The sequence below is a fragment of the Trachypithecus francoisi genome, unplaced genomic scaffold (genome assembly GCF_009764315.1).
Source record: "Trachypithecus francoisi isolate TF-2019V2 unplaced genomic scaffold, Tfra_2.0 Lachesis_group10, whole genome shotgun sequence".
NCBI classification, from domain to species: domain Eukaryota; kingdom Metazoa; phylum Chordata; class Mammalia; order Primates; family Cercopithecidae; genus Trachypithecus; species Trachypithecus francoisi.
The window spans coordinates 127,329,680-127,342,883 of record NW_022681455.1 but is presented as its reverse complement, the minus strand read 5'-3'; the positions used below and the strand labels follow the sequence as shown (position 1 = coordinate 127,342,883).

Sequence of the window (13,204 nt, the reverse complement as noted above, 5' to 3'; positions counted from 1 at the left end):
CGGAGGAAGCCTTGAGTGACAGGGTCCTCAGATGAGTCCCACAATCCCCAGGCCGCTACACACTAAGGGCCTGGTTCTCCACTTTGCTGCCGCTGAAGACCTGAATAAAGCTCCAGATACAATCCTCCAGTTGCCCACGTTCCCCAAGGAATGGAAAAACCCCCTCCCGATAACCTCCACAAGGGCCACTCACTTGGGTTTCCGGCCCCCACACAGCAGGACTTCTTTAAAAAGGCTTCCTAAAGGTGCAAAAGCCCAGCGTGGTTTCAACAGCAGGGCTGGGGGCTCTCAGCCACACCGTCGCTCTCCTTTCTTTTCCGTGTGTCTCTCAGGCCTCGCCACTAACAGGACACCAACGGTTTCAAAGCTTACGATGAAGGCAAGCTTTCAGAAAGACTTCTTTAAAACATCTAGGGAAGGGAAGAAGCCAGCTCGCTTAGGGTCTGGAATACTCTCCTCTTCTCCTGGAGCAAATAGCATGAAGCGAGCAGAAGGAAAATGAAACCGTCACGGTAGACGCTAGACGCGGGCAAGGAGCTTGGGCCACCTTCTTCTGCAGCTTGGAGAGGGTCTCTCCCCACCCCTACTTCCTTAACTTCCTCCTCCTGTTCACTCAACCAAAGTCCGCCTGGCCTGGGGCCTGCTGAAAGTCTAGCACCCGGATGCCCGGGCACCCGCACATTATGAAAAGGAATGAAACAGCCTCCAAGTTTTAACTGTGTGCCACCTCTGGGGCCACAGATTGAAAGAGTCTGTGTTGCACATATGGGGAAAATTATTACGCTTTAAGCTTCCCCTAATTCTGTTTCAACACAGCATAGAGATAAATTACCACGTTTAAAACAACAAGAAGAACAACACCCGGGTTACGTTCAGCGCCACGGCATCAAGCAAAATCGCCTTTAGCAAAATCATCAGGTCTTGAAACGTTAAGCTCACAAAGAACGTCAGCACTGGCAAGGTACAGCTCACCTGCTGAGGTGGGAATTGATGAAGCTTTCGTCCCCAAATTCACACATAGAGGCCAGCAGGGGAGTGGTGGGCTTCAGCCATTGAAATAGATAATAAAGCCATTTTCTCAGCTACTTTTCACAAAATCTATGTTGCTATTAAAAATGTAAAAGATGAGATATTAACATTGAAATGAAAAATAATCTCTATTATTTAACATATTGAAAAACTTGAATTTAGAACTCTAAAGGCATCATCAATTATTTTTGAAGGGTAATGAGGTTTCAAAATTTTTCGCTGTGATGAGGGTATAGATTTAGACATGATGTTGAGAAGTAACGAAGTCTGAAATTACCCTCTGATCTGGCTGCTAAGAGGGACAGATATTAAATGCTAGAAAATCCATCCCTTTCAGACCTTCATTGGCCCAGTTCAAATTCTCTGGAACACCATTAAAGCAGGCAAAGAAGCTTGAATTTTACAAAATCGGGGGAAAGCAGGACTCACCCTGGTTTGCAGTTAGCAAACGGGAAATGTTTATTCTTCCCCTCCTTCACCTCTTAAATTGGGGACGGCTGGACACTGAGATGGAGTGGCACTGTTTTGACAATTAGCATGTTTTTCTGCATTTAACAAAATGCATCACAGCAAGCTCATGGTCCGGTCCTTCAGGCAGCCCCCTCCAACTGGGTGGTTTCTCGAAAAGAAAAAAATCCTAGAGTGGGATTTTAAAATTAATCAAAAGCCTTTTCTGTCACTAAACAAGACAGCAGGTGTGTGCTCCTAGTCTCTGGTCATTTTTATGTGTCTACACATATACCCACCTGTGTAACAAAAATAATCAAAGCAGGCGGGTTTGCAAACACACCTCGTTTTTAAAAAATGCAACAACACAAACACTGTCCAAACTTTGGGCAGAAAAAACAACATGGGTTTATTTTAAGGTAAGTACAACAATTAAGACCACATAAGACAAACATAGATGAAATTAGATTTTCTAAGTTTTTTTTTTTTCTTTTAGGAATACTCAGGGTGGAACCTACTATACAAAACCATCACACTTTGTAAATAAAAAGTATCAGATACTTGACTTCTTTATCCACCAACAAAAAAATAAATTATTTTCTTGTTTTGTAAAAGACCTACAATGGGAAAAAGAATTATATCTCATAATTGTACAGGAAACAAAACCCACATAGGTTTCTTGAATTCAATTTGGCAGTTAGAAATGGTTGGGCAAGATGAAAAAATTATCCAGTGAACTCAACTTTAAATATTATATTAATGGCTCTGAACAACAACAACAACAACAACAAAATAGCCTGATTACAAATCCACACATTTGTACAGCACGGTTGGAGAAATTTAAAATTACACACAGCACATACATTATCTATAGAGACCCCCATACACCTATGGGGACCCCTACAGAAAGTCCCCAGGGGCTCGCTATGGGATTTGGTCCATAACTTAACTTTTGAAAGCTCAGGTCGAGCACAGCACAGCCGTCCTGGTAGGGGAGGGGGATTTTAAGACCAATACTCATTTTGTTGGGCTGTGTCCCTTTGGAGGGGGTTTTCTGGGATCCCAGAAACGGGGCGGCGAATTCAAGTTACCTGCGGGCTTCACAGATGGCTGGGGGCTAGCGTGCCCGCTCTCTGCTCCCGGGTCTGAGAAAAAGTTGGAGGACATGTTTTGTTTCTTTTTTGCGTGTCTGCAACCCCTTAATTCTCTGGTTGGGTCGGGGCTGAGAAGCGAAGCCGGAGCGGGCCGGGGAGGGGAGGTTCCGGGACAGGTCAGTATTTCGTGCAGTCATAGGAGTAGGGGGCTGCGTGGCGATAGAGAGACGGCGTGGATCTGTAGGGCAGCTGACAGCTGGCATTGCCACTCACCTGGGACTCCCCGAGGGTCGAGTTCTCAATCCCTAGCCGGTGGGAGTTGAACATCTCCCTCACGTTGGGGAAAGTTTGCTGCTGGGCCGCGAACGTGTGGCCGGGGAGGTGGTTCAGGTCCCCGCTGTGGTTGAGATACCAGGAGGCCGCCTGGGCCGCGGCGGCCCCGGGCTGCGGCGTCGGCTGGGGCTGGGGAGCCGGCGGGGGCGGCGGCGCCTGCGGGTGGTGGTGGCCGTGGTGCTGGTGGTGGTGGCCGGCGGCGGCGAGCGCGCCCTCCTGGCCGGCGGCGAGGTTGAGAGCGCTCAGGGGCGACGTGGGGCCGCTCGGGTGGTCCGAGAGGGCCTCGTCCAGGGCGGGTGGGACACACATGTGCGCCGGCCGCTCGGCCCCGGTGTACAGGCTCATGGCTCGCATGCTGCACTGGTAACCCCCGGCGGCCCCGGCCTCCAGGCCCTGAGCGCACGGCTGGCCGTAGGCGGCGGGCGGCGCGGCGGCGTAGGGCAGCGCCAGCGGCGGCACCACCAGGCCCGCGCGTCCGGCCCCCGGGCTCAGCTCTCCGCCCGGCGGCGACGTTCGCAGGGTCATGATGTTCTCCACGCTGAAGCCAGGCAGCCCGTTGGGCGCCGCGGCGTGGTGCTCCGGCAGCGAGCCGTCGGGGGAACCCGCGGGCGTGGAGGCCGCGCTGCGCGGGCTGCCCTGCAGCGCGCTCTCGGGGCTCAGCGTCTCCACCTTGGTGATGACCGGCAGCGCCGGGGATGCCGCCTCGCTCTTGATCACCACCTTCTTCTCGGCTTCCTTGGGGGCGTCCGCTAGGTGGGGGGCGGCCGGGGCGCCCTTGGACGCCGCCGGGGGCGGCTCCTTGAGGTGGGCCCGCTCCTCCTTCTCCTTGGACACGTCCTTCTTTTTGAAGCGCCGCCGGCGCCGCAGGAAGCTGCCGTTCTCGAACATGTTGTAGGAGTCCGGGTCCAGGGTCCAGTAGCTGCCCTTGCCGGGCTTCTTGTCGTCGCGCGGCACCTTGACGAAGCACTCGTTGAGCGAGAGGTTGTGGCGGATGCTGTTCTGCCAGCCCTGCTTGTTCTCCCGGTAGAAGGGGAAGCGGTCCATGATGAACTGGTAGATGCCGTTCAGGGTGATCTTCTTCTCGGGCGCGTTCTGGATGGCCATGGTGATGAGCGCGATGTAGCTGTAGGGCGGCTTCACCAGGTCCTTAGGCGCTGCGGGCTGGTGGTGGTGGTAGGGTGCGTAGGAGCGGCCCATCCCCGCGCTGTACTGCTCCGGGTGGCCCGAGTAGACGCCCATGGGGCTGGCCATGCCGCCGTAGCTGCCCGCAGCCCGGTAGTAGTTCTGCTCGCTCAGGTAGGGCACCACTCCCAGGGCGTTGGGGTCGGACACGGAGTAGCGCGCCTGCATGCTGCTTCCGAGACGGCTCGCCGGCGCCCGCGCGCACGGACTGCGGCCGGGGGAGCGAGGGGGGCCCCGAGAGTGAGAGAGCGCGAGAGAGCCAGAGGGGGATTGGAGGGGAGCGGGAGGGGCGGCCCCGGGCTCCTGGCAGCCTCCCGGGCGAGGGGGCGCGGGCGGCGGCGCTTCAGCCGAGCAGGGGCGCGCGCTTTCAGCGGACCGGGCGGATCGGCATCCTGGAGGGCGCGCCCCGGGCGAGCGCAGCGCCGGCCCCGCTCCTCGTTAGCTCCAGGACCCGGTGGCGGCAGCGCGGGCAGTCGGGCGGCCGCGGACACAGCGGAGACGCCGCGGCCCGGGGACCCAGGTGGACCCTCCGCCCGCGCGACGAGGGGCGCAGGAGGCTCTCCAAGGCCCCAGCGAATCGGCAGCCCAGAGGGTCAGCGCGCCGGGGTCCGAGCGGCTGCCCCGCCGAGCCCGGAAAAAGAGGCCGAGTCCCTTTTAGGGATTGGGAAAAGTTTCAAAAGTCTTCTTGCTGAAAGCGAGTTTTTACTTTCCTCGGGCCACGCCCCCTCCCGGAACTTTGAGCCAATCACCCGGCAGCTGAAGGGAGTCGGCGCCAATCAGGGCGAGGAGCGCAGGAATCCGTCGGCTCTAAGACCCGACCGCCCCGGCCTCCGCTGCGACTCCGTCTTCACTTGAAAAGACTTTTTAAAAAGTTGTATCTTATTAAAATTTATTTTATGATCACATTTTGGTGAATGGACCCACATGCCCAGAACAAAAAATAGCCACTCTCCTCTTTTAAAAAAAATCACTTTGAAATATAAAATAGAATGGATTAATGGAGTAAAATATCTCCCCCAAAGACCTTGTAAGTAGCAATGATCCTGGGACATTTTTCTTATTAATGAGTGATGAAGCGAATAATTAGATTTCCTAATTATGGGGGCCCAGGTGTAATGGATTCAAAGCAAACGCACTGGATTGGAATGGCAGGGCCTTCCCTGGATGTTATACTTATTTAATCAAATAATTAATCATCAGCAGGGAGTTTCCAGGCTCGGGGTCGTCAAGGATAACCTATCAAGGTTTTAGAGGCAAACCCTAGAAACTGAGTTTCTCAGTTTCTCTCGCCCCCCGCCGAGGAGCCAGGCCGCAGGGTGGATAGAGGGGAAGGTAGCAACGTGCCGACAATCTAATCCTCTGAATTCGCTGTGAATTCGGTAAATCATCCGCTTCACTGCGAGCAGTTTTGTGGGGTTTGGGGAAAAGGGTGAAGTGACTGTGCTATTTCCCCCTTTCGTCTCCCGCGTGGACACTCGCAGCCCACCGACTTCAGCTTCGAAGCTCCTCTCCCTTTTCCCAGATACAAATTCCCTCTAACGAGCTGACCCCGCGCTCCCAGAAGACCCGGCCAATGCAGCGACCCACGGGGGCCAGGCAGAGCCGAGTTCCTGGGCCCTGCGAGGAGAAACCCGAGCCTGCTTTCCGCGGGGGCTTCGCTCGAAGACGCGCGCAATGAGCGCCGCGCGCCGCGGGCACCAAGCGTGGACGCTTTCCCCGGCCCAGGTCGGCGCCGGCCGCTAACATCGACCCTAGGGCGCTGTCCCTGCCTCCTGCTCCTGGCAACGTCCCCCTGGGAGTCTCCAAGTTGATTTTCTATATTTTAGCCTTTTTTTGTTTTGTTGGGTTTGGGTAGGCTGAGTTGAGGAGCGCGCTCCGTGGGGAGACTGAGTGAGCGATTGATTGCAAACGGTTCAACATCTCTTGGGGATGATATTATTCGGGAGGCAGACCTGGAGCGACTTGGATCTCCTTCAAGGATTTCTCCTTCCCTCTAGGAATCCCGGACAGTTTGTTTATTTCTGGACTGATTATTTATTTCTTCCACACCTCAGTAATCAGATCCCCTCTTCCCACTTCCCCTGAAGGAGTGAGACACTCCTTTAAAAGGGCTAAATACGGGCAGAATTTTGGAATTTGCTTGTCTGGTTGGGCAGGGAAGAGGGCTTCAGACAGAACATTTGTATTTCGGGTTTCCTTGTCCCTTCCTGGCTGTTCATCGGCTGCGTATTCGATTCTCAGCAAAAGGATGTTAAGAGAACCCACCAGGCCTCTTCGCTTCGGGGAGGTGACTAGAAGGCAATCGGGGCGGGCCAGTCATTTCAAATAAAAGAACAGAAGACAAAAATCTATATGCATTATCTTTGTCTCCTGATCAATTCAAAGCCAAAGGGAAGCTACAAATCAGGTTCCTTTACCTTGAATATTCCACTTCTGAAACACTGTTTTTACGAGGATTCTGGGCTTTTTTTCCAACCTGATCCTTTTTCTTCTTTCTTTGAAACAAAGTGAAATAAAGCTGCCCAGTTCTCAGCTCACAGGCAAATGATTTGAGCTTTCTGCCCCAACCCTAAACTCCCACCATGACTTTATTATTTTTTAATACCGCTAGTATTTCCGCATCTAGCTTAAAAAAAAAAAAAAGGACTCTAGTAAAAAGTGCCCTTCTCCTGCAGCGTACGACAGGCACACTGAGTTCATGTCACGATTTTACTGGAAATGCAAACTATTGATCAAGAAACACTCCTCAGCCCGTAGGCTTCCTGGAGGAATATTATTTACTCTGCTTTTACGAGGGGTGTGTGTGTTTGTGTGTGTGTGTGTATGTGTGTGTGTGTGTGTGAGAGAGAGAGAGAGAGAGAAACAGCTTTATCACAGCAAAACCTAAAATAGCTAAGGACTATGAAAAAATAAATTCCAAAATGGCAGTTGCTGCCTGCGTTTGTATTTACAAGGATGTCCAGGTTTAAACCAATGTCATCTGGGGAAACAAACAAAAAAAACCACCTGAATCGAGTCGCCCAATATATTAACCACCCTCCCCTGCCCCAGAGAAATGAAAAGGGGAGAGGAAAGAAATTCGTATAATCAAGACTGAAAAGGTGAGAGAGACACTTCCCTTTGCCCCTGGAATTAGGTTTCTTCTCTGCTCAGAGGGACTCCGGGAAAGATGTTTGTTCAGGTTATTAAAACAACGCCTTTCACACACCTGGACTTTGCAAAAACCGTATTTCCGAGCTTTTCTTTAACCTGCCAAAGTATTTTGGATGGGGGGTTGCTACTTTCTGGCTGACTTTCCCCCTTCTTGACCTTGAAAGTCAGTGAGCCGAATGCGGAATCGGATCCCAGAGGGCCTCGCGTGTTCCTGGAATAATAAGCGGCGATAAAGACGAAAGGTATTTAATTCGCCTTCCACCCGCACCGCGCTGCGCTCCTCCCGGCCCGGCCTGTGGCCACTGCACCTGGAGCGGCTGGGCGGACTCCATGGGTGTTGGCGTCATCTTGAGGCCAACCAGGGAACTACTACGATAAAAGGAAAAAGAAAAAGACCGCCCGGCCCTCCCAGCTTATCATGAAGGTGCTGACACCTTGTGGATACTCCTGGGCATTGCACGGCAGGAATGGAGCCTTCAAACATCTGTAAAAGCAGGGAAACGGGATAAACTGCACCGCGTCGATTAAAAATATTTCCCATAGCTTTGCAATCAGTCAAGAACACGATCTGTTGGGAAACAAAAATGTCTTTGAAACTGCTCGGGAGCAAGAAATTTTCTCTAGGGAAACTTGCTGAGGTTTTCAGCAAATAAAATCTATGCCTCTTAGGTGGCTAGAAATGTGCATGTTTTTCCCCCGGAGTTGTTGAACAAATTGCTTCGTCCTTGTTTTCCTGCTGCAGCTGTACTTCTGCGCGAGGTGTGGCGTGAGCTTCAGGGAATTCATCAGAAAGCTGTTCCTGCTGGGCGTATGTTTAGAGGGTTGTCTTGAACAAGAGGAAGACTTTGAAACTGGCAGCAGGCCACTTCAGCTTTTGAGGCACAGCAGAGAACTCAAAGAGGGGACAAGTGAAAGGAGTTTTGTTTCTTCTCTCACGATTTCCCGTTCATTCATTTCAATATCCTTCAAACATTTCTTTTCTGGGGTCACGAGGTGCCTTGGTTTTAGGGAAAGGGATCGGGTGGCAGAGGAGTCCCAGGCTTCCAGAAGCTGCTTGGGAACAGAGGAGCCCTTGGGTTACACAAAGTCAGTGCCTCCTCCTAAAACTCCATCGCAATCCGGCTTCTGGAGATTCTCTTTTGTGGGACCAAAAAAAAAAGCGTCTTTCCTAAAACTCAGTTCAAGCTCATTTTACTGTGCGTGAGTTTTCCGGTGAGTGAAAGCCATGAGGTGCCATCGACAAATGGCCAGAAAGGGCTACAAAAGCGGGTGGGTAGTGAGGACCACTCTCGGTTAAAAGGATTAAAGAAACTCAACAACTAAACACAATCCTCAATCCCAGGTGGAAGAAAATTTTAAACAGCAATCAAGGACAGGTTTGAGGATACTTGGGGAAATTTGCATCTGAGGTGTGTATGAGATAATAATCTTGTATCAAGGGTAAGATTCTTGCATGCGATAATTATACATAGTCAAGTAAGAGCGTGTCCTTGCTTTTAGAAGGTACGTGTCAAAATATTTGGGACTAATATTCATCATCTCTGCAACCTTTAAAAAATTCACCCTGCTGGGCGCGGTGGCTCATGCCTGTAATCCCAGCACTTTGGGAGGCTGAGGTGGGAGGATCGCTTGAGCTCAGGGTTTCGAGACCAGCCTAGGCAAAATGGTGAGACCCTGTCTCTACAAAAAAAAAAAAAAAAATTAGCCGGGCATGGTAGTGAGCATCTGTAGTGCCAGTTATGTGGGAAGCTGAGGCAGAGAATTACTTGGGCCTGGGAGGTCGAGGCTGCAGTAAGCCATGATTGCACCACTACATTCCTGCCTGGGACAGAGCAAGACCCTGTCTCAAAATACAAAAAAAAAAAAAAAAGAAGAAGGAGAAGGAGAAGATTCAAAAGATTCAACCAAGGTGGGGTCAAGGGGAGAAGGAGGGTGGAAGGCCATACAAAGGTAGTAAGATGAGAACAGTTGTTGAACCCATGGTGCCTGGGTATTCATTGTATTGTTCTTGCAATTCTGTAAATTTGAAATTTTTCAAAATAAAAAATGGGAGTAAAACACCTTTCTTACTCTGAACACTTGAAAAGAAATGTGACAGTAAAGGAAGGTCTTTCCAGGGAAGGAATTTGCAAAATGTTTAGCGAGGGCCTAACTTAGTCCAGTGTCTGCTCTCCTCCTTTTCTCAAAGTTTCTGGAAAACTACCATCAATAGCTATGGCGTTTATCACAATAATTCGTGGTTTAAAAAAAAAAAAAACGCATTCTCTGAGGAACTTATCTGTTTTATAATCTAGGCATTGCCACAATTAACCAAAGATGCCAGACATTCAGTATTGTAGGTGTTATAGGATTTTTTGTTTTTGTTTTTGTGTTTTTTGAGACAGAGCCTCACTGTGTCACCCAGGCTGGAGTGTACTGGCTCATGGCTCATGGCTCACGGTAGCCTGAACTCTTAGCCTCAAGCAATCATAATATTAAAAATACATATATGTTTCTTTTTAAAGAAAGTTAGTCTCAGTGACTTCATCCTGAGCCAACCCCAGCTTAGCAGGGGGCTCTGCTCATCAAAGTCATTCAGGAGCCTGAGTTTCCAAAGACCACCTCTCATCATATCGGTTCCTGTCATCCTGGCAGGGGAGAGAGGTGATCCGGCCCTGGGAATTAAGTCTTCCAGCCTGGGAGTGACATGTGTCACCTCTATCCACAGCTCATAGGCCAGAGCAGGTCTTATGTCCCCAACACACCCAGGGGACAGGAAGATCAGTCTTCCCTGGGCCCAGGCATCTGCTCGGCAGCCTCATATCCTGTCTTTCCAGGTGAGTAACCACTGTTCTCTGTTCTCTGCAGCCCCAGTGCACTGCCCAAGTGATGAGATCGGGATCTCTTAACCCACTCCTTTGCTGCTTCTTTAAGATTAAGAATTAGGGACTTGGGCCCAGGCACAGTGGCTCACGCCTGTAATCCCAGCACTGCGGGCGGATCACCTGAGGTCGGGAGTTCGAGACCAGACTGACCAACATGGGGAAACCCTGTCTCCACTACAAATTCAAAATTAGCTGGGCATGGTGGTGCATGCCTGTAGTCCCAGCTACTCGTGAGGCTGAGGCAGGAGAATTGCTTGAACCCGGGAGGCAGAGGTTGCAGTGAGCTGAGATGGTGCCATTGCACTCCAGCCTGGGCAACAAGAACAAAACTCCATCTCAAAAAAAAAAAAAGAGAGTGAGAGAGAGAGAGAGTTAGGGACTTGGAAATTAGAGGAGATTTAAAAAGTTAAAAGAAAAACTTCTATATAAATAAACACAATCTATATGGAAACCTTATAAGTATGTAGACACAGTCAATGGTGTATCCATGAAGCCGTGGCTTCTGACCACACACAACTTAATGTGTATGAGATTTGAGTTTTTTATATCACTAACTTGAACCCCTGTGATTAACCTTGTGGGGTACATGGACTCACTGGAAAGGCCTGTGGAAAGCAGGCTGCCCCTGGGGAGGTCAGACAGGACTTCAGTGTTTGGACAGGGACAGGGTGAGAAAGAGGGGAGGGGGACGATTTCATTTTCACCAAAGGAGCAGCCTGTAGGATGGGTGTTCTGAGCCCCAGGGAATAAGCCAGGCTCAAAAGCTATAGTCTGGGGCAGCTTCAGCCAGTGCCTCCAGTAACCACTGGGACTAGGGCTGGGGCTCACAGTGGCATAACTGAGTGGGACCCCAGTGGGTCTCACTGAATAAAGCTAAGAATGCAGAGCGCTCCCCCAGGGGAGTCCAACCACCACTGGCACTGGGTGCTGTCCACCTTCAGGAGCCCGTGAAAGCCAAGAAGACTCCCTGGCCCTGGCCCCCACCTCTGCCTGTGTGCACCCCGACACGGGGCTTGCATGGCCAGCCCAGCCTGGACCCACCTCTGCCTGTGTGCATCCCGACACGGGGCTTGCATGGCCAGCCCAGCCTGGACCCACGGCAGGGCCTTTGTGCCTGCTGTGCCCTGGGCCTGGTCCCTCATCTCAGTTCTTTGCCCCCTTGTCCCCTCCTCCGAGGCCTCCCCCAGCCACCCGCTCACCTTGCCCCCACGACCTCTCCACTTCTCCTCGCTCATGTTCTGGGTGGCACAGGCCCCCCTGCCTGGTACGGTCTCATTCGGTCTTCTGTCTGTTGTTCGCCTCACCACCCCCATACAGGGAAGACAGGCAGGGGCCTGGTCCGCCCTGTGCATGGCTCTGCTTGACACAGACTCCATGTTCTTAATTATACATTGAACAAATGGGACTTCAGAGAGAGGCACCCCCTCCCTGGCTTCACTGCCTCCAGAACTGGAACTTACAGGCCTTGTCTCCCATGTGTGGTTCAACCTCAGAATTTGTTTCAAACATTTACCGGCACATATTTTATAAAGGCAGACACTGCATAAGAAATGGGGACTCATCGTCAAGTGCTCCAAGCCGTGGCAGGCGCATGGGTGATGACAGGCTGAAACTTTATTTTAGGCCAATGCACATAGAGAGCTCTCCCTGCGTTCCAGGTGCTGTTCTCTGGGCTGCATGGATCCGGCACTTCACCATCACTAGTGTGGAGAGGCGGATGCCAACGGTGCTTCTATCTCCACCCCGCAAATGAAAAGCAAGGCACGGAGACGTTCAGTGACTCCCCCAGCCTCACGCAGCTAGAGAGCTGCAGACCTGGGATTTGAATCAGCCACGCAGCAGAGTCAAACCTCTACCGCGGTGCAGTCCCTGCCACAGGACGGTGCAGGGAGGGAGGGGCCAGGCTGAGCAAGCCCAGAAGAATCAGAAAGGGGACGAGGAGGCTGTGTGAGTTTCTGGAAGAAGTTGGCAACAGGCTGGGGGCCCCTTCAGGTTCCAGCTTGAGCAAATGAAAATAACGATACCCACAGATTGCATGGAACATGCTTACACTAAAAATGAAAAAAATAATCACTTTATCTGAAGTTCAAGTTTAACTGGGAAACCTGTATTTAATCTGGCAACTGCTAATTTGAAAAAATTCTTCGAATATCTTTTCAGTTATTAGCTTATTAAACAATCTTATATTTTGTTAAGTTCGTTGGTGCCAAAGTAATTGCGGTTTTTGCCATTACTTTGAATGTAGATTGAAAGTACAATTGAAGCTACTAGATGTAGTTTCGGAGAACTGTGATGTTTAAAGTAGACCGTACAAGGGAACGCAGCTTGGAGATTCACAGCCACGCTCTTCATGCCCAGGAGACTCCCCATTTCCACGCCATTCCTTCCAGCCAGGTTCTAAAAGAGGGCTGAGGATTCACCAGATGCCTGTGACAAGCTTTACGATCCTCCATGAACCTGCACAGGAATAGTTATAGCAGGTTTATGTGTATTTGCTAAAACATAGGGGCAACTGAGGGGTCCTGCAGTGGGTGAGTGGATAAATAAACCGTGAGACACCAAAACGATGGAGATTATTCAGCACTAAAAAGAGAGGACTGTCTGGCCATGGAAAGACATGGAGGAACCTTAAATGCAGATTACTAAGTGGAAAAAGCCTGTTTGAAAAGGCTGCACAGTGTATGATTCCAATTATATGACATTCTGGAAAAGAAAAAGCTATGGAGAAAGAAAAAAGACCAGTAACTGCCAGCGGTTAGCAGGGAGGGAGAGAGGGAAGAAGAGGCAGAGCACACAGGATCTGTAGGGCAGTAAGGGATGGGCACGTGCCATTATGCATTTGTCAAAACCCTAGAACATACATAAAGCCTGAGCTCTAATATAAACTATGGCTGTTGGATGGTAACAATGTATCAGTGTAAGTTCATTGATTGTAACAAATGTACCATTCCACTGCAGGATGTTGATAGTGGGGGAGGCTGTGTATAAATGCAGTGGCAGGGGTGGTATACGGGAACTCTGTACTTTCTGCTCAATTTTGCTGTGAAGTAAAACTTTTCTTTATTCTTTTTTTTTTGAAACAGAGTCTCGCTCTGTCACTCA

The 13,204-nt window shown here is 50.7% G+C and overlaps 1 protein-coding gene across 1 annotated transcript; it reads right to left on the bottom strand.

The window, feature by feature from the left end:
- Positions 1–1,863: 1,863 nt before the first annotated feature.
- Positions 1,864–4,754, bottom strand: FOXC2 (forkhead box C2). The gene has a single exon (XM_033219237.1). The coding sequence runs from the start codon at positions 4,251–4,253 to the stop codon at positions 2,748–2,750; it is 1,506 nt and encodes a 501-aa protein (XP_033075128.1). The 5' UTR covers positions 4,254–4,754; the 3' UTR covers positions 1,864–2,747.
- Between the last annotated feature and the right edge of the window lie 8,450 nt (positions 4,755–13,204).